Source organism: Arachis hypogaea, chromosome 15 (genome assembly GCF_003086295.3).
Source record: "Arachis hypogaea cultivar Tifrunner chromosome 15, arahy.Tifrunner.gnm2.J5K5, whole genome shotgun sequence".
Taxonomy (NCBI): Eukaryota; Viridiplantae; Streptophyta; class Magnoliopsida; order Fabales; family Fabaceae; genus Arachis; species Arachis hypogaea.
Genome location: NC_092050.1, coordinates 44,514,129 through 44,540,395, shown reverse-complemented (window position 1 = coordinate 44,540,395; position 26,267 = coordinate 44,514,129). Strand labels below are relative to the sequence as shown.

Sequence of the window (26,267 nt, the reverse complement as noted above, 5' to 3'; positions counted from 1 at the left end):
TAAATCAAACCTTGTGTTAAATTTTGAGAAATGCCATTTTATGGTTAGACAAGGTATTATTTTAGGGCACATTATCTCTAACGATGGGATCTCTGTGGATCCGGCAAAGATCAATGTCATTTCTAGTATGTCTTACCCCTCTTCTGTGAGGGAAGTCCGTGCGTTTCTTGGACATGCAGGTTTTTACCGGCGATTCATTAAGGACTTTAGTAAGGTGGCGTTACCTCTCTCACGATTGTTGCAAAAGGATGCGGAATTTGATTTGTGTGAAGCGTGCATGGAGGCCTTTGACAAGCTCAAAATTGCTTTGACCCAAGCTCCCATAGTGCGAGGACCGGATTGGACTAGACCTTTCGAAATCATGTGTGACGCCTCAAACTATGCGGTGGGAGTGGCGCTAGGTCAGCGCGAGGGTAAGATTCCTTATATCATTGCCTATGCCTCAAAAACTTTAGATGGAGCGCAATCCAATTATACCACTACCGAGAAGGAATTGTTAGCTATTGTCTTTGCCTTGGATAAATTCCGGGCTTATCTACTTGGCTCTAAGGTGGTGGTATACTCGGATCATGCGGCATTGAAATATTTGTTGGCCAAAAAGGAATCCAAACAGGTTGATACGATGAGTGTTGCTATTGCAAGAATTTGACCTTGAAATCAAAGATAGGAGTGGTTTACAAAACTTAGCGGCAGACCACCTAAGTCGCCTTGAGCACACAAAGGGCGATTCCACTCCTATTAATGATATCTTCCCTCTTGAGGGCTTGCTAGCAATCTCCGAAGTTATCCCTTGGTATGCACCTATTGCCAATTACTTGGTTGCTCGTACCTTTCCTCCCGATTTTTCTCAACATTAAAAGGATAAGCTTAAAAGTGAATCCAAATATTATGTATGGGATGACCCATACTTATGGAGATGTGGTGTAGATCAAGTAATTCGAAGGTGTATACCACAATCTGAGCATCAAGCTATCTTGGAGGCTTGCCACTCTTCCGAAAGCGGTGGTCATTTTGGTCCTCAAAGGACGGCTCAGAAGGTTTTGGATTGTGGCTTTTGGTGGCCTACACTTTTCAAAGATGCATCCCACTTTTGTAGCTCTTGTTCACCATGCCTTAGGTTTGGAAATATCTCTAAGAAGAATGAAATGCCCCAACAAACAATGTTGTTTTGCGAAATTTTTTATGTTTGGGGTATTGACTTTATGGGGCCTTTTCCAAATTCTAACGGGTTCATGTATATCCTACTTGTTGTTGATTATGTTTCCAAGTGGGTGGAGGAAATCCCCACTAGAACCGATGAAGCTAATATAGTGCTTTCTTTTATTCGGAATAACATTATTTGCCGCTTTGGATCACCACAAGCAATCGTGAGTGATCAAGGCTCGCACTTTTGTAACAAAAGAATGGCAGGGTTAATGAAGAAGTATGGCATCATCCATAAAGTAGCCACGGCATAACACCCACAAACAAACGGCCAAGCTGAAGTCTCCAATCGGGAAATCAAGCGAGTATTGGAAAGGGTTGTGAAGCCCCATAGAAAGGATTGGAGTACTAAACTCAATGATGCGCTTTGGGCCTACCGAACGGCATACAAGATGCCGATTGGCATGAGCCCATTCCGGTTGGTTTATAGGAAGGCTTGCCATCTACCGGTGGAGATAGAGCATAAAGCATATTGGGCCGTAAAAGAGTTAAACACCGGATTTGGGGTGGGTGTTAAAAGAAAGCTACAATTGGTGGAGCTTGAGAACTTCCGTTTGGAAGCCTATGAGAATTCAAGGCTTTACAAGGAGAAGATGAAAGTGGTGCATGATCGAAACATAAGAAGAAGAGAGTTTAAAGCCAGAGAACTAGTTCTCCTCTATAACTCTAGGTTAAGATTGATGCCCGGAAAGCTAAGATCAAGGTGGGAAAGCCCTTATAGAGTGGAGAAAGCGGAACCATATGGAGTCTACCACCTAAGACATCCTTAAAGCCCCAACATCTTCAAAGTCAATGGTCATCGTCTAAAGCTATACCATGGAGAAAAGATGAAAAGCAACAAAGAGGTTAAGGTGTTCCTCCTTGAGGACGCACCCGAAAGCAAAGAGATTTGAGCTCATGACTGTCCAACTTAAGGATGTTAAACAAAAGTGCTAGGTGGGAGACACCTAATGAGGGAAAAACGATTCTACACAAAGCTTACCGGCAAGTGTATCGGGTCGCATCAAGTAGTAATAACTCACAAGAGTGAGGTCGATCCCACAGAGATTGATGGATTGAGCAATTTTAGTTAGGTGATGAATTTAGTTAAGTGAATATTTGATGATTTGAGTGATTTTGATTAACAGAAGCTAAATTACAAGAAAATAAAAGGTGTAGAAGGTAAATTGACTGAATCTAAAAGTGCTGAAGAAGTAAATTACAGAAACTTAAAGACCAAGAAAGTAAAAGAGCTGAAACTTTAATTGCAAGAAAAGTAAATTGTAGAAACTTAAAGTGCAAGAAATGTAAATTGCTGAATCTAAATTGCTGAGAAATGTAAATTGCTTGAAGAGTAAAAGGGATTTGGGTACTGGGATTCAGAATTGAACAAGAAAATGCAAGCTAAAGTGAATCAGAGAGCTCTGAGATGAAGAGATTCAGCTCAGCAGCCAAACAGAAATGTAAAATTGCTTGAAGAAATAAACAACAAGAAAACTTAGCTCAATTATGAAATTCTAAAAGAGAACTTGAAGATCGAAGAAGAGCAATGAGATCAGAAATCAGATCTAGATCTCATTTACTCCCTTGACCAAGCAGAAAAGAAATTGCAGAAGAGATGAAAATGAAAACAGCAAAAGAAGCTTAGATCCAATTCTCCAATTCCTAAAACTTTATGAAAGAAAAGCAAAGATGATTATCAGATCAGGAATCAATGGAACTCTTCAATCTCAATTCAAAAACCCAAAAACAAAAAGTAGAGTTGCAGAAGAAAGAAAATGAAAACAGAAAGCAAATCAGATCCAATCCCAATTCCCAAATTCAAAACAAATGAAAATTAAAAGTGAGAAAACTAAAATGAGCTAAAGGTCCTTTACAAATCAAATTAACTCTTATATATACACTTTCTATTTTGGTCTTCAAAGCTTGGAGTGGGCCTTTTGATTTTTGAATTTGAAGAAAGGTGGATCCGGGTGGCATTTCATTGAAAATGGGTTGGAGGCATGCTCTAGTGGAGTGCTCCGTTTTGAGTAGTGAACGTTGCGTTCACTTTTTGTTGGTGAGCCTTTGTGCCAATCCTCCTTGCCTAGCGTTCACTTTTTGAACGCTACGTTCAAATTGTGAACGCTACACTTGATTGCTTGCTTTCCTTGGCTTCCTCTTCGAGCGCTACGTTGCAATTCTTGAGTGCTCCTTGTTGCTTTGATGTTGTGCCTTGCTTCCCTTGATTGAGAGGCATAAAAAAGGGAAGGATAGTGAATGTAGCGTTCACTTCTTTGAACGCTAGCCTTTGGGTTGGCCAAAGGTCTTTGCTTCCAAGCCAAGGTCCACGAGAAAGTTGCAAAAAGTGAATGTGGCATTCTAATTTCCAAACGCTACCCCTTTGTTTTGCTTTGTGTGAGCTTTGCTTTCCTTGGCCAAGAGCACGAAAAAGGTGAAGAAAGGCAACGTAGCGTTCACTTCTTTGAACGCTGTGCCTTGGCATGTCTTGGTGCGCCTTCCTCTTGGTTTGCTACGTTCAAAATCTTGAACGCTACCTTTGCTCCCTTGGTTGAGCGCAACGCTTTAATGTCATAAAAGCGTGGCCTAAGGTATAAAGCGTGCTCCAAAATTCTTCTTTCCTTTTTTCATCATTTCTTCACCTACAAGCAACCAAACAACTAATCAAAGTCCCACTAAAATCACTAGATCTTTTCATCATTTATAATATCAATTAATTCTAGCATAAAACCTATGATTTTGTGTAAAATAAATGATGTTTGATTGATTCAACATAATCATGAAAATCCACTCCAATTACTTACTTATTGTGCAAGAAAGTGCATAAAACCTAATGAAACTAATGAAAAATGCTTGTAAAACTAGCAAAAGATGACTTGTCATCAACACCCCACCACAGTATGATCGTTCTTTGCTTCTAGTTCATTGTACATAGCATTTTTTTTGGAGTTTTTTCCCTTTTGTGATTGCTTCACTTGTGAGATTGTTCATAGTATACTTTCTTTTTGCTTGATTTTTTTGCTAAATTGCTCATGAGGAGTCCATTGATATTGCTTGGATTGAATTGAGATGTTGAAGAAATGCTTTAGGATTGAGTGTTACATGAGATTTTTTATGTTTTTGACCCCTTTAGCATGCATTACTGCCAATTTTGTGCTTAAATTGACTCTCCTAGAAAAAAGGGGCATCCACGTGTGCGCGCCTATGACGCGTACGCGTCAGTTGCTCGGGGTACCACTCTTGGTACATTTTCCCAAGAGTTGCACGAACACCGCACGTGCACTGCGCGGAACCCGCAAATGCCTCCCACGCGTCTGCGCAAGGTACGCTTACCCATCGCCTTTTCATCTGCCCACTGATAAACCACTATTTTATGGTTTATCTTATGCTCAATTGAGTGGTTTATATCAATTCTTTACTCACTTATTCATACAATTTGCATGTTTTACGTTTTCCTTCCTGATTTTGTGCTATGATTGAAAACATGCTTCGTTGCTCTTAAATTTGCTATGTTTAATCCTCTCTTATTACCATTTGATGCCGTGATATGTGTGTTAAGTGATTTCAGGATTTACAGGACAGGAATGGCTTAGAGGATGGAAAAGAAGCATGCAAAAGTGGAAGGAATACAAGAAACTGAAGGAACTGCTAATGTTGTCCAACCTGACCTTTTGGTACTAAATCGACCATAACTTAAGCTACAGAGGTCCAAATGACACGATTCTAGTTGCGTTGGAAAGCTAACATCTGGGGCTTCGCAATGATATATAATTTGCCATAACTGCCTAGTACACAAAATCGTGATCGCACACTTTTCACACAACTCCGTGCAGCTGACCAGCAAGTGCACTGGGTCGTCCAAGTAATACCTTACGTGAGTAAGGGTCGATCCCACGGAGATTGTCGGTTTGAAGTAAGATATGGTCATCCTTGTAAATCTCAGTCAGACGAATTCAAATAGTTATGAGATTTTGATAATTAAAATATAATTAAAACAGAAAATAAGATAGAAACACTTATGTAATTCATTGGTGGGATTTTAGATAAGCGTATGGAGATGCTTGCTGCTTCTGAACCTCTGCTTTCCTATTACCTTCATCCAATCATTCATACTCATTTCCATGGCAAGCTGTATGTTGGGGGATCACCGTTGTCAATGGCTACCGTCCGTCCTCTCAGTGAAAATGGTCCAAATGCGCTGTCACCGCACGGCTAATCATCTGTCGGTTCTCACTCATATTAGAATAGGATCCATTGATCCTTTTGCGTCTGTCACTACGCCCAACACTCGCGAGTTTGAAGCTCGTCATAGTCATCCCATCCCAGATCCTACTCGGAATACCACAGACAAGGTTTAAACTTTCCGGATTTCAGGAACGGCCGCCAATAATTCTAGCCTATACCACGAAGGTTCTAATCTTAGATTGGAAACCCAAGAGATACACATTCAAGCTTGCTTTCATGTAGAACGGAAGTGGTTGTCAGGCATGCGTTCTTAAGTGAGAATGGTGATGAGTGTCAAATAATCATCACATTCATCATGTTCTTGTGTGTGAATGAATATCTTAGAATAAGAATAAGCATGAATTGAATAGATAAATAGTAGTACTTTGCATTGATTCATGAAGAACAGCAGAGCTCCACACCTTAATCTATGGGGTGTAGAAACTCCACCGTGAAAAATACATAAGTGAAAGAAGGTCTAGGCATGGCTGAATGGCCAGCCTCCCAAAGAGGGTTCAATCATCAAAACATGATTAAAAGATGAAAATACAATAGCAAGAGGTTCTATTTATAATGAACTAGTAACCTAGGGTTTATAGAAATAAGTAAATGATGCAGAAATCCACTTTCGGGCCCACTTGGTGTGTGCTTGGGTTGAGCATTGAAGCTTTCACATGTAGAGACTTTTCTTGGAGTTAAACGCCAGCTCTGGTGCCAGTTTGGGCGTTTAACTCCAGCTTTTATGCCAGTTCTTGTGTTTAACGCTAGAATAGGGTAGAAAGTTGGCGTTTAAATGCCAGTTTGCGTTATCAAAACTCGGGCAAAGTATGGACTATTATATATTGCTGGAAAGCCTAGGATGTCTACTTTCCAACGCAATTAAGATCGCACCAATTGGGCCTCTGTAGCTCCAGAAAATCCATTTTGAGTGCAGGGAGGTCAGAATCCAACAGCATCTGCAGTCCTTTTTGAGCCTCTGAATTAGATTTTTGCTCAGGTCCCTCAATTTCAGCCAGAAAATACCTGAAATCACAGAAAAACACACAAACTCATATTAAATTCCAGAAATATAATTTTTATTTAAAAACTAATAAAAGTATAAACAAATTAACTAAAACATATTAAAAACTATGTAAAAACAATGCCAAAAAGCGTATAAATTATCCGCTCATCACAACACCAAACTTAAATTATTGCTTGTCCCCAAGCAACTAAAAACAAAGTAGGATAAAAAGAAGATAATATACAATAAATTCCGAAAACATCTATGAAGATCAGTCTTAATTAGATGAGCGGGGCTCTTAGCTTTTTGCTTCTGAACAGTTTTGGCATCTCACTTTATCCTTTGAAGTTCAGAATGATTGGCATCTAGGAACTCAAAATTTAGATAGTGTTATTGATTCTCCTAATTCAATATGTTGATTCTTGAACACAGCTACTTTATGAGTCTTGGCCGTGACCCTAAGCATTTTGTTTTCCAGTATTACCACCGGATACATAAATGCCACAGACACATTATTGGGTGAACCTTTTCAGATTATGACTCAGCTTTGCTAGAGTCCCCAGTTAGAGGTGTCCAGAGCTCTTAAGCACACTCCTTTTGCTTTGGACCACGACTTTAACCGCTCAGTCGCAAGCTTTTCACTTGACACCTTCATGCCACAAGCACATGGTTAGGGACAGCTTGGTTTAGCCGCTTAGGCCAGGATTTTATTCATGTGGGCCCTCCTATCCACTGATGCTCAAAGCCTTGGATCCTTTTTATTTTACCCTTGCCTTTTGGTTTAAAGGGCTATTGGCTTTTTCTGCTTGCTTTTTCTTTTTCTTTCTTTTTCTTTTATTTTTTTGCCTTTTTTTTTGCAAGTTTTTCACTGCTTTTTCTTGCTTCGAAAATAAATTATATGATTTTTCAGATTATCAAATAACATTTCTCCTTTTTCATCATTCTTTCAAGAGCCAACAATTTTAATATTCATAAACAACAAATTCAAAAATATGCATTTGTTCAAGCATTCATTCAGAAAACAAAAAGTATTGCCACCACATCAAAATAATTAAACTATTTTAAAATTCGAAATTCATGTACTTCTTTTTCTTTTGCAATTAAAAACATTTTTCATTTAAGAAAGGTGAAGGATTCATAGGAAATTCATAACTTTAAAGCATAGACACTAAAACACTAATGATCATCTAATAAAGACACAAACATAGATAGAACATAAAGCATACTTTTCAAAAAACAAAAAAATAAGAGCAAGGAGATTAAAGAACGGGTCCACCTTAGTGATGGCGGCTAGTTCTTCCTCTTGAAGATCCAATGGAATGCTTGAGCTCCTCTATGTCTCTTCCTTGCCTTTGTTGCTCCTCCCTCATGGATTTTTGGTCTTCTCTAATTTCATGAAGGAGGATGGGATGCTCTTGGTGTTCCACCCTTAGTTGTCCCATGTTGGAACTTAATTCACCTAGGAAGGTGTTAATTTGCTCCCAATAATTTTGTGGAGGGAAGTGCATCCCTTGAGGCATCTCAGGGATTTCATGATGAGGAATTTCCTCATGCTCTTGTTGAGGTCCATGAGTGGGCTCTCTTGCTTGCTCCATCCTTTTCTTAGTGATGGGCTTGTCCTCATCAATGAGGATGTTTTTCTCTATGTCAATTCCAGCTGAATTGCAGAGGTGACAAATGAGATGAGGGAAGGCTAACCTTGCCAAAGTAGAGGACTTGTTCGCCACCTTGTAGAGTTCTAGGGATATAACCTCATGAACTTCTACTTCCTCTCCATTCATGATGCTATGGATCATGATAGCCCGGTCTATAGTAACTTCAGACCGGTTGCTAGTGGGAATGATTGAGCATTGGATGAACTCCAACCATCCCCTAGCCACTGGCTTGAGGTCAAGCCTTCTTAGTTGAATCGGCTTCCCTCTTGAATCTCTCTTCCATTGAGCGCTTTCCACACAAATGTATATAAGGACTTGGTCCAACCTCTGATCAAAGTTGACCCTTTTAGTGTAGGGGCGTGCATCTCCTTGCATCATTGGCAAGTTGAATGCCAATCTTACGTTTTCCGAACTGAAATCTAAGTATTTTCTCCAGACCATTGTAAGCCAATTCTTTGGGTCCAGGTTCACACTTTGATCATGGTTTTTGGTGATCCATGCATTAGCATAGAACTCTTGAACCATTAAGATCCCGACTTGTTGAATGGGGTTGGTGAGAATTTTCCAACCTCTTCTTCGAATCTCATGTCGGATCTCCGGATATTCACTCTTTTTGAGCTTGAAAGGGACCTCAGGGATCACTTTCTTCTTGGCTATAACTTTATAGAAGTGGTCTTGATGGACCTTTGAGATGAATCTCTCCATCTCTCATGACTCGAAGGTGGAAGCAATTGCCTTCCCTTTCCTCTTTCTAGAGGTTTCTCCAGCCTTAGGTGCCTGGTGCACGAAATTGCAATCATCAACAATGGCGCCAAAGACTTGGTGCTCTCAAACGTGAATCACACTTTGTCACAATTTCGCACAACTAACCAGCAAGTGCACTGGGTCGTCCAAGTAAAAAACCTTACGCGAGTAAAGGTCGATCCCACGGAGATTGTCGGCTTGAAGCAAGCTATGGTCACCTTGTAAATCTCAGTCAGGCGGATTCAAATGGTTATAGAGAATTGATAATTAAAACATAATTAAAATATAAACTAGGATAGAGATACTTATGTAATTCATTGGTAAGAATTTTAGATAAGCGTATAGAGATGCTTTCGTTCCTCCTGAACCTCTGCTTTCCTGCTGTCTTCATCCAATCATTCCTACTCCTTTCCATGGCAAGCTGTATGTTGGGCATCACCGTTGTCAATGGCTACATCCCGTCCACTCTGTGAAAATGGCCCAATGCACTGTCACTGCATGACTAATCATCTGTCAGTTCTCGATCATACTGGAATAGGATTTACTATCCTTTTGCGGCTGTCACTACGCCCAGCACTCGCGAGTTTGAAGCTCGTCATAGCCATCCCTTCCTGGATCCTACTCGGAATACCACAGACAAGGTTTATACTTTCCGAATCTCAGGAATGGCCGTCCATAGGTTCTAACTTATACCACGAAGACTCTAAATATCTCGGACTCAGTCCCCTGTATTAGATATCTAAGAGATACTCATTCTATCTCATCTTCATGTAGAACGGAAGTGGTTGTCAGCCACGTGTTCATAAGTGAGAATGGTGATGAGCATCACATAATCATCACATTCATCATGTTCTTGGGTGCGAATGAATATCTTAGAATAGGAATAAGCTTGAATTGAATAGAAAAACAATAGTACTTTGCATTAATACTCGAGGAACAGCAGAGCTCCACACCTTAATCTATGGTGTGTAGAAACTCTACCGTTGAAAATACATAAGAACAAGGTCTAGGCATGGCCGAGAGGCCAGCCTCCATGATCTCAGAACTAAACGTCAAAAGATGTTCCAAAAGATGTAAATACAATAGTAAAAAGTCCTATTTATGCTAAACTAGTTACTAGGGTTACAGAGATAAGTAAATGATGCAGAAATCCACTTCCGAGGCCCACTTGGTGTGTGCTTGGGCTGAGCATTGAGCTTTACACGTGTAGAGGCTTCTCTTGGAGTTGAACGCCAGTTTGTAACCTGTTTCTGGCGTTTAACTCCAGAATAGGGCAGAAAGCTGGCGTTGAACGCTAGTTTGCGTCATCTAAACTCGGGCAAAGTATGGACTATTATATATTGCTGGAAAGCCCTGGATGTCTACTTTCCAACGCAATTGAGAGCGCGCCATTTGGAGTTCTGTAACTCCAGAAAATCCACTTTGAGTGCAGGGAGGTCATAATCCAACAGCATCTGCAGTCTTTCTTCAACCTCTAAATCTGAATTTTGCTCAAGTCCCTCAATTTCAGCCAGAAAATACCTGAAATCACAGAAAAACATACAAACTCATAGGAAAGTCTAGAAATGTGATTTTTATTTAAAAACTAATAAAAATATATTAAAAACTAGCTAAATCATACTAAAAACTATGTAAAAATAATGCCAAAAAAGCGTATAAATTATCCACTCATCACAACACCAAACTTAAATTGTTGCTTGTCCCCAAGCAACTCAAAATCAAATAGGATAAAAAGAAGAGAATATACTATAAATTCCAAAATATCAATGAAACTTAGCTCCAATCAGATGAGCGGGACTTGTAGCTTTTTGCCTCTTGAATAGTTTTGGCATCTCACTTTATCCATTGAAGTTCAGAATGATTGGCATCTATAGGAACTTAGAATTTAGATAGTTTTATTGATTCTCCTAGTTCAGTATGTTGATTCTTGAACACAGCTACATAACTGGGTGAACCTTTTCTGATTGTGACTCAGCTTTGCTAAAGTCCCCAATTAGAGGTGTCCAGGGTTCTTAAGCACACTCTTTTTTTGCTTTGGACCTTGACTTTAACCATTCAGTCTCAAGTTTTCACTTGACACCTTCACGCTACAAGCACATGGTGAGGGACAGCTTGGTTTAGCCGCTTAGGCCAGGATTTTATTCCTTTAGTCCCTCCTATCCACTGATGCTCAAAGCCTTGGATCCTTTTTATTACCCTTGCCTTTTGGTTTTAAGGGCTATTGGCTTTTTGCTCTTGCCTTTTGGTTTAAAGAGCTCTTGGCTTTTTCTGCTTGCTTTTTCTTTTTCTTTCTTTTTTTTCTGCCATTTTTCTTTTCTTTTTTTTTCGCAAACTTTTGTATTCACTGCTTTTTCTTGCTTCAAGAATCAATTTTATGATTTTTCAGATTATCAATAACATTTCTCCTTTTTCATCATTCTTTCAAGAGCCAACATATTTAACATTCATAAACAACAATATCAAAAGACATATGCACTGTTCAAGCATTCATTCAGAAAACAAAAAGTATTGTCACCACATCAAAATAATTAAACTAATTTCAAGGATGAATTCGAAACCATGTACTTCTTGTTCTTTTGTTTTTAGAACAGTTTTCATTTTAAGAGAGGTGATGGATTCATAGGAAATTCATAGCTTTAAGACATAGACATTTAAACACTAATGATCATATAGGAAAGACACAAACATAAATAACACATAAGGCTCAAAAACCGAAAAACAGGAAAATAAGAACAAGGAGACTAAGGAACGGGTCCACCTTAGTGAGGGTGGCGTCTTCCTCTTCTTGAAGAACCAATGGTGCTCTTGAGCTCCTCTATGTCTCTTCCTTGCCTTTGTTGCTCCTCCCTCATAGCTCTTTGATCTTCTCTAATATCATGGAGGATGATGGAGTGCTCTTAGTGCTCCATCCTTAGTTGTCCCATGTTGGAACTTAATTCTCCTAGGGAGGTGTTGATTTGCTCCCAATAGTTTTGTGGAGGGAAGTGCATCCCTTGAGGCATCTCAGGGATTTCATGGTGAGGAATTCTTGTTGAGGTCCATGATCTCTTGTTTTGCAGTCAAATTCTCTACTACTGAGCTATGGATCCTTGAGATGAATCTCTCCATCTCCCATGACTCGGGGGTGGAAGTTTTTGTCTTCCCTTTCCTCTTTCTAGAGGTTTCTCCGGCCTTAGGTGCCATAAATGGTTATGAAAAAATAAAAAGCTATGCTTTTACCACACCAAACTTAAAATGTTTGCTCGTCTTCGAGCAAAAAAAGAGGGAAAGAAGAAGAAGAAGAAGAAGAAAATAGAGGAGATGGAGGTGTGTGAATGGTTTGAATTTGAGTGGGTGGGTGTAGGTGGGTTGTATGATGGTTTTGGAGGAGTAATGGAGGTGATTGGTGGAGGTTATTTGTGGAAGAGAGTTATGAAAAGGTGTGAAGAGGAGAGAAGAAAAGGTGGAGATCCTGTGGGGTCCACAGATCCAGTAGGGCCAAGGATTTAACATCCCTACTCCAATTAGGCGTGTAAAACGCCCTTGCTGTGCAATCTTGGCGTTTAATGCCAGACTGCTGCCTGTTTCTGACATTAAACGCCCAAATGTAGCCTGTTTCTGGCATTTAACGCCAGCTTGGTGCTTGTTTCTGGCGTTAAACGCCAGACAGATGCTTGTTTCTGGCGTTTAAACGCCAGAATGCTCCTCCTCCAGGGTGTGCTATTTTTAATGCTATTTTTCATTCTGTTTTGATTTTTCAGTAGTTTTTGTGACTCCACATGATCATCAACCTAATAAAACACAAAATAACAAAAAGAAAATAAAATAGATATGATTAAATAACATTGGGTTGCCTCTCAACAAGCGCTTCTTTAATGTCAATAGCTTGACAGTGAGCTCTCATGGAGCCTCACAGATAATCAGAGCAAGGTTGGAACCTCCCAACACCAAACTTAGAGTTTGAATGTGGGGGTTCAACACCAAACTTAGAGTTTGGTTGTGGCCACCCAACACCAAACTTAAAGTTTGACTGTGGGGGCTTTGGTTTACACTGCAGTGAGAGAAGCTTTTCATGCTTCCTTTCCATGGTTACAGAAGGAGATCCTTGAGTTTTAAACACAAGGTTGTCCTCATTCAGTTGAAGGACCAACTCTCCTCTGTCCACATCAATCACAGCTCTTGCTGTGGCTAGGAAGGGTCTTCCAAGGATGATGGATTCATCCTCATCCTTCCCAGTGTCTAGGATTATGAAATCAGTAGGGATGTAAAGGCCTTCAACCTTTACTAACACGTCCTCTAATTGTCCATAAGCCTGTTTTCTTGAGTTGTCTGCCATCTCTAAAGAGATTCTGGCAGCTTGTACCTCAAAGATCCCAAGTTTCTCCATTACAGAGAGTGGCATTAAGTTTATTCCTGACCCCAGGTCACACATAGCCTTCTCAAAGGTCATGGTGCCTATGTTACAGGGAATTAGGAATTTACCAGGATCCTGTTTCTTTTGAGGTAATTTCTGCCTATCCAATGCATTTAGTTCATTGGTGAGCAAGGGAGGTTCATCTTCCCAAGTCTCATTACCAATTAGCTTGGCATTCAGCTTAATGATTGCACCAAGGTATTTAGCAACTTGCTCTTCAGTAATGTCTTCATCCTCTTCAAAGGAAAAATACTTATCAGAGCTCATGAAGGGCAGAAGGAGATTCAATGGAATCTCCATGGTCTCTATATGAGCCTCGGATTTCTTTGGTTCCTCAAAGGGAAACTCCTTATTGGTCACTGAACGTCCCAGGAGGTCTTCCTCACTAGGATTCACGTCCTCCCCCTCCTCTTTAAGTTCGGCCACACCAAGTAAGGTAATGGCCTTGCACTCTCTTTTTGGATTCTTTTTTGTATTGCTTGGGAGAGTACTAGGAGGGGTTTCAGTGACTCTTTTACTCAGCTGGCCCACTTGTGCCTCCAAATTTCTAATGGAGGACCTAGTTTCATTCATGAAAATTAGAGTTGCCTTAGATAGATCAGAGACTATATTTGCTAAGCTAGATGGACTCTACTCAGAATTCTCTGTCTGTTGCTGAGTGGATGATGGAAAAGGTTTGCTATTGCTAAACCTGTTTCTTCCACCATTATTAAAGCCTTATTGAGGCTTTTGTTGATCCTTCCATGAGAAATTTGGATGATTTCTCCATTAGGGATTATTGGTGTTTCCATAGGGTTCACCCATGTAATTCACCTCTGCTATTGCAGGGTTCTCAGGATCATAAGCTTCTTCTACAGAAGATGCCTCTTGAGTACTGTTGGATGCAGCTTGCATTCCATTCAAACTCTGAGAAATCATATTGACTTGCTGAGTCAATATTTTGTTCTGAGCCAATATGGCATTCAGAGTATCAATTTCAAGAACTCCCTTCCTCTGAGGCGTCCCATTACTCACAGGATTCCTTTCAGAAGTATACATGAACTGGTTATTTGCAACCATGTCAATGAGTTCCTATGCTTCTGCAGGCATTTTCTTTAGGTGAATGGATCCACCTGCAGAATGGTCCAGTGACATCTTTGATAGCTCATACAGACCATCATAGAATATATCCAGGATGGTCTATTCTGAAAGCATGTCAGAAGGACACTTTTTGGTCAGTTCCTTGTATCTCTCCCAAGCTTCATAGAGGGATTCACCTTTATTCTGTTTGAAGGTTTGAACATCCACTCTAAGCTTACTAAGCTTTTGAGAAGGAAAGAACTTGGCTAAGAAAGTCGTGACCAGCTTATCCCAAGAGTTCAGGCTATCTTTAGGTTGAGAATCCAACCATATTCTAGCTTTGTCTCTTACAGCAAACGGGAAAAGCTTAAGCCTGTAGACCTCGGGATCAACCCCATTGGTCTTAACAGTATCACAGATTTGCAAGAATTCAGTTAAGAACTGAAAAGGATCTTCTGATGAAAGTCCATGAAACTTGCAATTCTGTTGCATCAAAGAAACTAATTGAGGCTTTAGCTCAAAATTGTTTGCTCCAATGGCAGGGATTGAGATGCTTCTTCCATGTAAATTGGAATTTGGTGCAGTAAAGTCACCAAGCATCTTCCTTGCATTGTTATTCTTTTCGGACATGTCTCCTTCTTTTTCGAAATTTTCTGTCAGATTTTCTCCAGAGAGTTGTGCTTTAGCTTCCCTTAGCTTCCTCTTCAGAATCCTTTCAGGTTCAGGATCAGCTTCAACAAGAATGTTCTTATCCTTTTTCCTGCTCATATGAAAAAGAAGAAAAAAGAAAATAAAATATGGAATCCTCTATGTCACAGTATAGAGATTCCTTTATGTGAGTAGAAGAAGAAAAGAATAGAAGAAGAGAAATTCAAACACCAGGAGGAAGAGAGGGTTCAAATTTTTAGATGAAGAGAAGTGTTAGTAAATAAATAAAATAATTAGAAAGAGATGAGGGGGAGAGAATTTTGAAAATTAAATATATTAGAGAGAGAATTAGTTAATTGAAGAGAAATTTTGAAAAAGAGGAAGGTGATTTTCGAAAATTAGAGAGAGAATTAGTTAGGTAGTTTTGAAAAAGATATGATTGAAATAGTAAACTTTTAAAATCAAACAAAAAGTCAAGTAGTTAATTGAAAAAGATTTGAAAATTAATTTTTGAAAAGATAGGAAGTTAGAAAAGATTTTGAAATTGATTTTGAAAAAGATGTGATTGACATTTAATTTGAAAAAAGATTTCAAAAAGAAATTTAAAAAGATTTGATTTTGAAAATTAAAGTTGATTACTTGACTAACAAGAAACAAAAAGATATGATTTTAAAATTTAAGGATTGAACCTTTCTTGATAGGCAAGTAACAAACTTAAAAATTTTGAATCAATCACATTAATTGTTAGCATTAATTTCGAAAATATGAATTAGAAATAAGAAAAAGATTTTGAAAATCAATCATAAAGTTTTCGAAAAAATGAAAGAAAAAATGAAAAAGATTTGATTTTTGAAAAAGATTTGAAAAAGATAGAATTTTTAAATTGAAAATTTGATTTGACTCATAAGAAACAACTAAATTTTAAAAAGTTTTGAAAAAGTCAACTCATATTTTCAAAAATTTATGAGAAAATAAGGGAAAGATATTTTTTTTATTTTTGAATTTTAACAAGGAAAGAGAAAAACATCAAAAAGACTCAATGCATGAAAATTTTGGATCAAAATAAAGGAAACATGCAAGAACACATTGAATGCAAAGATGAACAACCAGAACACTTTGAAGATGATGATGAACATCAAGTATGTATTTTTGAAAAATTTTCAATAAAAGAAAACATGCAAAACACCAAACTTAGAAATTTTTAATATTTAGACACTAAGAATTCAAGAATGCATATGAAAAACAAGAAAAGACACAAAACAAGAAATTTTAAAGATCAAACAAGAAGACTTATCAAGAACAACTTGAAGATCATGAAGAACATCATGCATGAATTTTCGAAAATTTTTTAAGGAAAAATTAAAAAATATGCAATTGACACCAAACTTAAAATTTGACTCTAGACTCAAACAAGAAACATAAAATATTTTTGATTTTATTAAATTTTTTTTTTAGTTTTTTCGAAAATTATTTTGGGAAGAACGAAAAAGGAGAAATTTTTTTTTGTATTTTTCGAAAATAAGAAATAAAAAGCTTAAAATTAAAATAAGATTACCTAATCTGAGCAACAAGATGAACCGTCAGTTGTCCAAACTCGAACAATCCCCGGCAACGGCACAAAAAACTTGGTGCACGAAATTGCGATCATCAACAATGGCACCAAAGACTTGGTGCTCTCAAACGTGAATCACACTTTGTCACAACTTCACACAATTAACCAGCAAGTGCACTAGGTCGTCCAAGTAATAAACCTTACACGAGTAAAGGTCGATCCCACGGAGATTGTTGGATTGAAGCAAGCTATGGTCACCTTGTAAATCTCAGTCAGGCAGATTCAAATGGTTATAGATAATTGATAATTAAAACATAATTAAAATATAAAATAGGATAGAGATACCTATGTAATTCATTGGTGAGAATTTCAGATAAGCGTATAGAGATGCTTTCATTCCTCCTGAACCTCTGCTTTCCTGCTGTCTTCATCCAATCATTCCTACTCCTTTCCATGGCAAGCTGTATGTTGGGCATCACCGTTGTCAATGGCTACATCCCGTCCTCTCTGTGAAAATGGTCCAAATTGCACTATCACTGCATGGCTAATCATCTGTCGGTTCTCGATCATACTGGAATAGGATTTACTATCCTTTTGCGTCTGTCACTACGCCCAACACTCGCGAGTTTGAAGCTCGTCACAGCCATCCCTTCCCGGATCCTACTCGGAATGCCACAGACAAGGTTTAGACTTTCCGAATCTCAGGAATGGCCGTCCATGGGTTCTAACTTATACCACGAAGACTCTAATATCTCGGACTCGGTCCCCTGTATTAGATATCTAAGAGATACTCATTCTATCTCATCTTCATGTAGAACGGAAGTGGTTGTCAGGCACGTGTTCATAAGTTAGAATGGTGATGAGTGTCACATAATCATCACATTCATCATGTTCTTGGGTGTGAATGAATATCTTAGAATAGGAATAAGCTTGAATTGAATAGAAAAACAATAGTACTTTGCATTAATACTCGAGGAACAGCAGAGCTCCACACCTTAATCTATGGTGTGTAGAAACTCTACCGTTGAAAATACATAAGAACAAGGTCTATGCATGGCCGAGAGGCCAGCCTCCATGATCTCAGAACTAAACGTCCAAAGATGTTCTAAAATATGTAAATACAATAGTAAAAAGTCCTATTTATGCTAAACTAGTTACTAGGGTTACAGAGATAAGTAAATGATGTAGAAATCCACTTCTGGGGCACACTTGGTGTGTGCTTGGGCTGAGCATTAAGCTTTACATGTGTAGAGGCTTCTCTTGGAATTGAATGCCAGTTTGTAACCTGTTTCTGGCGTTTAACTCCACTTTGCAACCTGTTTCTAGTGTTTAACTCCAGAATAGGGTAAGAAGCTGGCGTTGAACGCCAGTTTGCGTCATCTAAACCCGGGCAAATTATGGACTATTATATTATTGGAAAGCCCTGGATGTCTACTTTCCAATGCAATTGAGAGCACGCCATTTGGAGTTCTGTAGCTCCAGAAAATCCACTTTGAGTGCAGGGAGGTCAGAATCCAACAGCATCTGCAGTCCTTTTTCAACCTCTGAATCTGATTTTTGCTCAAGTCCCTCAATTTCAGCCAGAAAATACCTGAAATCATAGAAAAACACACAAACTCATAGTAAAGTCCAGAAATGTGATTTTTATTTAAAAACTAATAAAAATATATTAAAAACTAACTAAATCATACTAAAAACTATGTAAAAACAATTCCAAAAAGTATATAAATTATCCGCTCATCAGTGCCATAAATGGTTATGGAAAATAAAAAGCTTTAGCTTTTTCCACACCAAACTTAGAATGGTTGCTCGTCCTCGAGCAAAAGAAGAAAGAAAAGAGTAGAAGAAGAAGTAATGGAGGAGATGGAGGGTTAGTGTAGGTTCAGCAAAGTTGGAGAGAAGTGTGTATGATGTGTGAAAATGAAGGTGGTGAGGAGGGGTATTCGTGTATTAGGGGTTGGGTTTGGGAGGGAAAGTTGTTTTCGAATTTGTATTGTGAGGGGGTGATTGGTGAAGAGGTGATGGGGAAGAGAGATAGAGGTAATTAGTGAAAGGTATTTGGGGAAGGGTGTTATTGGAAAGTGTGAAGAAGAGAGAGAGTGAGTTGAGGTAGGTGGGGATCATGTGGGGTCCACAGATCCTGAGGTGTCAAGGATTTCTCATCCCTGATCCATTCTGGCATGTAAACGTTCTCTGACTGCCAATCCTGGCGTTAAACGCCAGGTTGCTGCCCATTTCTGGCGTTTAACGCCAGCTTTTCTTCCCTTTCTGGCATTTAAACGCCAGCTTTGTGCCCTTTTCTGGCGTTAAACGCCAGTCTGGTGCCCTTTTCTGGCGTTGAATGCCCAAAATGGTGCCAGACTGGGCATTTTAACACCCATTCTGCTACCCTTACTGGCGTTTGAACGCCAGTAAGCTCGTCCTCCAGGGTGTGCTATTTTTAATGCTGTTTTTCATTCTGTTTTTGATTATTCTGTTGTTTTTGTGACCTCACATGATCATCAACCTAAGAAAACATAAAGGAACAATGGAAATTTAACATAGATAAGTAAAAATTGGGTTGCCTCCCAACAAGCGCTTCTTTAATGTCAATAGCTTGACAGTGGGCTCTCATGGAGCCTCATAGACACTCAGAGCATGATGATGGCCTCCCAACACCAAACTTAGAGTTTGAATGTGGGGGCTCTGTTTGACTCTTCTTTGAGAGAAGTTTGTCATGCTTCTTCTCTATGGTTACAGAGGAAGATCCTTGAGCCTTAAACACAAGGTAGTCCTCATTCACTTGAAAGACCAATTCTCCTCTGTCAACATCAATCACAGCTTTTGCTGTGGCTAGGAAGGGTCTACCAAGGATGATGGATTCATCCATAGTCTTTCCAGTGTCCAGGATTATGAAGTCAGCACGGATGTAAAGGCTTTCAACCTTTACTAAGACATCCTCTACAAGTCCATAAGCCTGTTTCCTTGAATTGTCTGCCATCTCTAGTGAGATTCTTGCAGTTTGCACCTCAAGAATCCCTAGTTTCTCCATTACAGAGAGGGGCATGAGGTTTATACTTGACCCTAGGTCACACAGAGCCTTCTCAAAGGTCATGGTGCCTATGGTACAAGGTATTAAGAATTTTTCGGGGTCTGGTTTCTTCTGAGGTAATTTCTGCCTAACCAAGGTATTCAGTTCATTGATGAGCAATGGAGGTTCATCCTCCCAAGTCTCATTACCAAATAACTTGGCATTCAGCTTCATGATTGCTCCAAGGTACTTAGCAACTTGCTCTTCAGCAATATCTTCATCCTTTTCTGAGAAAAAATACTCATCAGAGCTCATGAATGGAAGAAGTAGGTTCAGTGAAATCTCTATGGTCTCTATATGAGCTTCAGATTCCTTTGGTTCCTCATTGGGGAACTCCTTGGAGGCCAGTGGACGTCCATTGAGGTCTTCGTCAGTGGAAATCACTGCCTTTCCCTCCTCTATGCATTCAGCCATGTGGGACGTGTTTATGGCATTGCACTCTCTTTTGGGATTCTCTTCTGTATTGCTTGGGAGAGTACTGGGAGGAGTTTCAGTAATTCTCTTACTCAGCTGACTCACTTGTGCCTCCAAATTTCTAATGGAGGATCTTGTTTCATTCATGAAACTGAGAATGGTCTTGGATAGATCAGAGACTATAGTTGCTAAGCTAGAGAGACTCTGCTCAGAATTCTATGTCTGTTGCTGAGAAGATGATGGAAAAGGCTTGCTATTACTAAACCTATTTCTTCTACCATTAGTATTATTGAAACCTTGTTGAGGCTTCTGTTGATCTGTCCATGAGAGATTTGGATGATTTCTCCATGAATGATTATAGGTGTTTCCATAGGGTTCTCCCATGTAATTCACCTCTTCCATTGCAGGGTTCTCAGGATCATAAGCTTCTTCTTCAGAAGATGCTTTTTTAGTACTGCCTGTTGCTGCTTGCATTCCAGACAGACTCTGAGAAATCATATTGACTTGCTGAGTCAATATTTTATTCTGAGCTAATATGGCATTCAGAGTGTCAATCTCAAAAACTCCTTTCTTTTGAGTTGTCCCATTATTCACAGGATTTCTTTCAGAAGTGTACATGAATTGGTTATTTGCAACCATTTTAATGAGTTCCTGAGCTTCTACAGGTGTCTTTTTGATGCCAGGGCATTTTGGCTAGTTTCACTGACCTTTTCTTTACTGTTTTTAAGGTAGTTTCATGCATTTTCTTAGGAAATAAGCTAGTTTTAGGTAGATATTCACTTACATCTTGATTCAAGCATACATTGTGCACTTTACATGATTTCATGAGAATTTTGTATGAATTATATGATAAATTGGATGATGCACGATCCCATGATTAAGAGCAAGACTTTGATGCACTTTGTTTGATTGATTTCAGGCCAAAAGAAGAAGAGAAGAGCCACGTTAGTGGCTACGTTAGTTACACTAACGTGGGCACTAACGTGGAAGGAAGGAAAGCCCCAACGTTAATGAGAAAAGTTAGTGGCATTAACTTTGAAGAAGGAGAGCATGGAACGATAGCAAGGAAGACCCACGTTAAGAGTCACGTTAGCTACACTAACGTGAACTCTAACGTAGGGACAAAAGGCACCAAGCAACGTTAATGGGGAAGGTGAGCCCCAATAACGCTTGCGAAAAGGGGTATATGCCAACGTTAGTGGAAAAAGAGAGTGCCACTAACGTTTGCGAAGGCTAGAAGACCCACGTTAGTCTCCACGTTAGTTAGATTAACGTGGGAACTAACGTGAAAGGAAAGGGAGATGCCAACGTTAGTGGAAAAGGTAATCTCCACTAACGTTTGCGAAACAAAAGGACCCACATTAGCTTCCACGTTAACTAGATTAACGTGGTAGTTAACGTGGGCAAAAGTCCCACCTGGCAGCCTGACCATGCCTTCTTCAAACAATAATAACTTGAGCCACAAAACTCCAAATGAGGTGATTCCAGTGGCATTGAAAAGTAGGATTCCAGAGCTTTCCAAGAATATATGACACTACATAGTTGACACTAAATTTGAGGGAGAAAACCTGCCCCAAAAGTGCAAAGATGAACATGGTATCAACCTGTAGTAAGGCTAGCTGACCTCTTCACCTTCCAAGAAGTGTAACTCGAGTTGTAGAGCTCCAAATGATGCGCTTCCAATAACATTGGAAAGTAGACATCCAGGGCTTTCCAACAATATATAATAGTATGGGGTGGACACTAAGTTTGAGCTTCAGAAACTGGCAATAATGAAGCCCTGATCGCTAGCGTTAGTGGCACTCAAGTTTTCCAGTAACGCTAGCGACTATGCCAGCGACCATGTCCAGTTCAAAGGAGCATAACTTGAGCTACAGAGGTCCAATTGAGATGATTCTAGTTGCGTTAAAAGCTGACATTCAGAGCTTTCCAACGATATATAATACCCTATAGTGGGTATGAAATTGGAGCACAAACAAGAGGCATCTTTTAAACCCCAAAAACACCAACTGCGCAGCAAGTGCAACGTTAACCACAATAACTTTAGCACTAACGCCACACTTGTAGCGTTAGTGTGGCTAACTTTAGCACTAACTTTAGCACCTGGACCTCAACTTGACTCACTTCTTTCTCAAGTCCACTTCAAAGCTCAAGCAAGCAAGCCCACAATTGTCAACCAATCACGACCACAAGAAGCATCTAGAATAGGAATTTTCATTTAATTGTAATTTGCTTTTAATTTCATTTTGTAATTTAGGAGAGCCTATATAAAGGCCTTAGTATTTATATTGAAAGCATTGGGGGAATGGGGGATTGAAGAGGGGTCTTCGGACTCCCTCCCCTCGCACACTTTTCCTTCTCTTTCTTTTAGTTGTAATTTTCATTTATGAATGTTGAATTTTCAATTTCAGTTTGAATCTTCATATTTACTTTTCTGCACTTTCTTTCTTTTCTATTTTTGTAGAGCAATGATCAACTAACTCTTTACATTGGGTTAGAGAGCTCTATTGTGATTCAATGGATTAAGTGTAGTTCTTATTCTTCTTCTTTTTTTTTCCTCTTGATTTTACTAGAGGGCTTTCGATCTTCATCCAATTGGGTAGTTATCTTGGAAAAGAAACTATTCATACTTGGATCTCTTCTAAACCTTGAAAGAGGAATGAAGAGATCATGCTAGAAATGTTTTCTCATGCTGGACCAAATTGGGTGTGGATGGATATGTGACTATAATCCTTCGAACACTTGATTTGGGAAATGCATGTGGTATAATCAGTGACCATACTTCATCTCTTCTCATGAGAAGTTGACCAAGGAATTGGCTATTGATCAAGATTTGAGAGATCGAATTACAAGGAATTGTAATTCGATCACTTAAGATTGCCAAGGAGATCAATGAATGCATTGATTGAGGAAGAGATGAGAATGAACTTGATCCGGAGGATTGCAATATCTCTTGATCCCAATGTTCATTTTATTTTTAGTTCTTACATTTACTTTTCTTGCTATTTTACTTTTCTGCTATAGTTTTTCCTTTACATTCATGTTATTTACACTTCCTGCTGCTCGTCATTCAAATCTGAACCGTCTAACTAGGATAATCAATTAACCATTGATTGCTTAATCCATTAATCTCTGTGGGATTCGACCTCACTCTTTTGTGAGTTATTACTTGACGACAATTCGGTACACTTGCCGAAAGGAAATTTGTTGCGAGACAAGTTTTCTGCGCATCACTTTTTCAGATGAAGAGATCCACCAGCAGAGTTGTCCAATGACATCTTGGACAGTTCAGACAGACCATCATAGAATATGCATATGATGCTCCATTCTGAAAGCATGCCAGAAGGACACCTTCTGATCAATTGCTGGTATCTTTCCCAAGCTTCATAGAGGGATTCACCTTCCTTTTGTCTGAAGGTTTGGACTTCCACTCTAAGCTTACTCAATTTTTGAGGTGGAAAGAACTTTGCTAAGAAGGCATTGACCAGCTTTTCCCAAGAGTTCAGGCTTTCTTTAGGTTGTGAGTCCAACCATGTCCTAGCTCTCTCTCTTACAACAAAAGGGAAGAGCATAAGTCTGTAGACCTCAGGGTCAACCCTATGGGTCTTAACAGTGTCACAGATTTGCAAGAATTCAGCTAAGAACTGATGAGGATCTTCCAATGGAAGTCCATGATACTTGCAATTCTGCTGCATTAGAGAAACTAATTGAGGCTTAAGCTCAAAGTTGTTTGCTCCAATTGCAGGAATTGAGATGCTCCTTCCACAGAAGTGAGAAGAAGGTGCAATGAAGTCACCAAGCATCTTCCTTGTATTTTTTGGCATTGTTGTTGGGTTCAGCCATGTTTGTTTTGTCTGCTTCCTTTTTGAAAATTTCTGTCAGGTCCTCTTCAGAGTTTTGTGCTTTAGCTGCTCTTAGCTTCCTCTTCAGAGTCCTTTCAGGTTCAGGATCAACTTCAACAAGAATGCCTTTATCTTTGTTCCTGCTCATATGATAGAGAAAAAGACAAAGAAAGTATGAAATCCTCTATGTCACAGTATAGAGGTTCCTTAATGTGTCAGAGGAAAAGAAGAATAAAAGGATGAGGTAGAGAGGAGAATTCGAACTTATGAAGAAGGAGAGAGTCTGAATTGCTAATTTAGGAGGAGTGTTAGTCCTTAAATAGAATAAGATGAGGAAGGGGAAAGAATTCGAATTTAAATTAAAATAAAAGGAAAATATTTTTGTTTTTATTTTAAAATGTAGTTAGAATTCGAAAATTATAGAGAGAAAAGTAGTTAGGTGGTTTTGAAAAAGATATGATTGAAAACTTTTAAAATCAAACAAAAAGTCAAGTAGTTAATTTGAAAAGATTTGAAAATCAATTTTGAAAAGATAAGAAGTTAGAAAAGATTTTGAAATTGATTTTGAAAAATTATGAAAATTTGAATTAAAAACTAACTTACCTCCCTTGTTATCCTGGTGTTAAACACCCAGAATGGTATCCATACCCTTTGGGCATTTAACGCCCAGCCAGGTACCCTGGCTGGCGTTTAAACGCCAGATTTCCTTCCTCACTGGGCATTTTGAACGCCCAGCTTTTTCTCTGTAATTCCTCTGCTGAATGTTCTGAATCTTCAATTCTCTGTATTATTGACTTGAAAAGACATAGTTTTGAAAATTTTTGAATTTTTAATGATGAGAGATAAAAATAACAGAATGAAACTAAACATGGAAAATCAAGATCAAAACAGATAATGCATGCAAGAACACTTTGAATGCCAAGATGAACACTAAGAACACTTTGAAGAATATGATGAACATCAAGAACACATTTTTGAAAATTTTTCAAGAAAACAAAGACATGCAAGACACCAAACATAGAATTTTGTATACTAGGGACACTAACAATTTGAAAAATACATATGAAAAATAACAAAAGACACCAAACAGGAGAATTTAAAGATCAGAACAAAGAGAATCATCAAGAACAACTTGAAGATTAATGAAGAACACAAGAACATACTTTCGAAAAAATGCAAGAAGAATAAAGACATGCAATTGACACCAAACTTAAAAATTGACACTAGATTCAAATAGGAAACACAAAATTTTTGGTTTTTTTTTTTGAAATTTTTCAAAAAACAATTTAAAATTAAAAGGCTTAAAAATAAAATAAGATTACCTAATATGAGCAATAAGATGAACCGTCAGTTGTCTAAAATCGAACAATCCCCGGCAACGTCACCAAAAGCTTCGTACACGAAATCGTGATCGCACACTTTTCACACAACTCCGTGCAGCTGACCAACAAGTGCATTGGGTCGTCCAAGTAATACCTTACGTGAGTAGGGGTCGATCCCACGGAGATTGTCGGCTTGAAGCAAGCTATGGTCATCCTTGTAAATCTCAGTCAGGCGGATTCAAATAGTTATGAGGTTTTGATAATTAAAATATAATTAAAATAGAAAATAAGATAGAAACACTTATGTAATTCATTGGTGGGATTTCAGATAAGTGTATAGAGATGCTTGCTACTTCTGAACCTCTGCTTTCCTATTGCCTTCATCCAATCATTCATACTCCTTTCCATGGCAAGCTGTATGTTGGGGGATCACCGTTGTCAATGGCTACCGTCCGTCCTCTCAGTGAAAATAGTCCAAATGCGTTGTCACCGCACGGCTAATCATCTGTCGGTTCTCACTCATGTTGGAATAGGATCTATTGATCCTTTTGCGTCTGTCACTACGCCCAACACTCGTGAGTTTGAAGCTCGTCACAGTCATCCCATCCCAGATCCTACTCGGAATACCACAGACAAGGTTTAGACTTTCCGGATCTCAAGAATGGCCGCCAATAATTCTAGCCTATACCACGAAGGTTCTAATCTTAGATTAGAAACCCAAGAGATACACATTCAAGCTTGCTTTCATGTAGAACGGAAGTGGTTGTCAAGCACGCGTTCATAAGTGAGAATGGTGATGAGTGTCACATAATCATCACATTCATCATGTTCTTGTGTACGAATCAATATCTTAGAATAAGAATAAGCATGAATTGAATAGAAAAATAGTAGTACTTTGCATTGATTCATGAAGAACAGCAGAGCTCCACACCTTAATCTATGGGGTGTAGAAACTCCACCGTGGAAAATACATAAGTGAAAGAAGATCTAGGCATGATTAAAAGATGATTAAAAGATGATTAAAAGATGATTAAAAGATGAAAATACAATAGCAAGAGGTTCTATTTATAATGAACTAGTAACCTAGGGTTTACATAAATAAGTAAATGATGCAAAAATCTACTTCTGGGCCCACTTGGTGTGTGCTTGGGCTGAGCAT

The 26,267-nt window shown here is 38.8% G+C and overlaps 1 protein-coding gene and 2 non-coding genes across 3 annotated transcripts; all 3 read left to right on the top strand.

Moving 5' to 3' along the window:
* Positions 1 to 1,595: 1,595 nt before the first annotated feature.
* Positions 1,596 to 1,973, top strand: LOC112748359 (uncharacterized). The gene has a single exon (XM_025796587.1). It carries the CDS (start codon positions 1,596 to 1,598, stop codon positions 1,971 to 1,973), a length of 378 nt encoding a protein of 125 aa, XP_025652372.1.
* A 12,416-nt stretch (positions 1,974 to 14,389) lies between these two features.
* Positions 14,390 to 14,497, top strand: LOC112753701 (small nucleolar RNA R71). Its single transcript, XR_003178073.1, has one exon. It is a non-coding gene; the product is annotated as a small nucleolar RNA R71 (small nucleolar RNA).
* Positions 14,498 to 23,280: 8,783 nt separating this feature from the next.
* On the top strand, positions 23,281 to 23,384 carry LOC112753530 (small nucleolar RNA R71). Its single transcript, XR_003177915.1, has one exon. It is a non-coding gene; the product is annotated as a small nucleolar RNA R71 (small nucleolar RNA).
* Positions 23,385 to 26,267: the final 2,883 nt, after the last annotated feature.

What these genes read in the sequence shown, in the direction of transcription:
- LOC112748359 (XM_025796587.1), top strand. Translation starts at nt 1,596, where the DNA reads ATGCCGATTGGCATGAGCCCATTCCGGTTGGTTTATAGGAAGGCTTGC.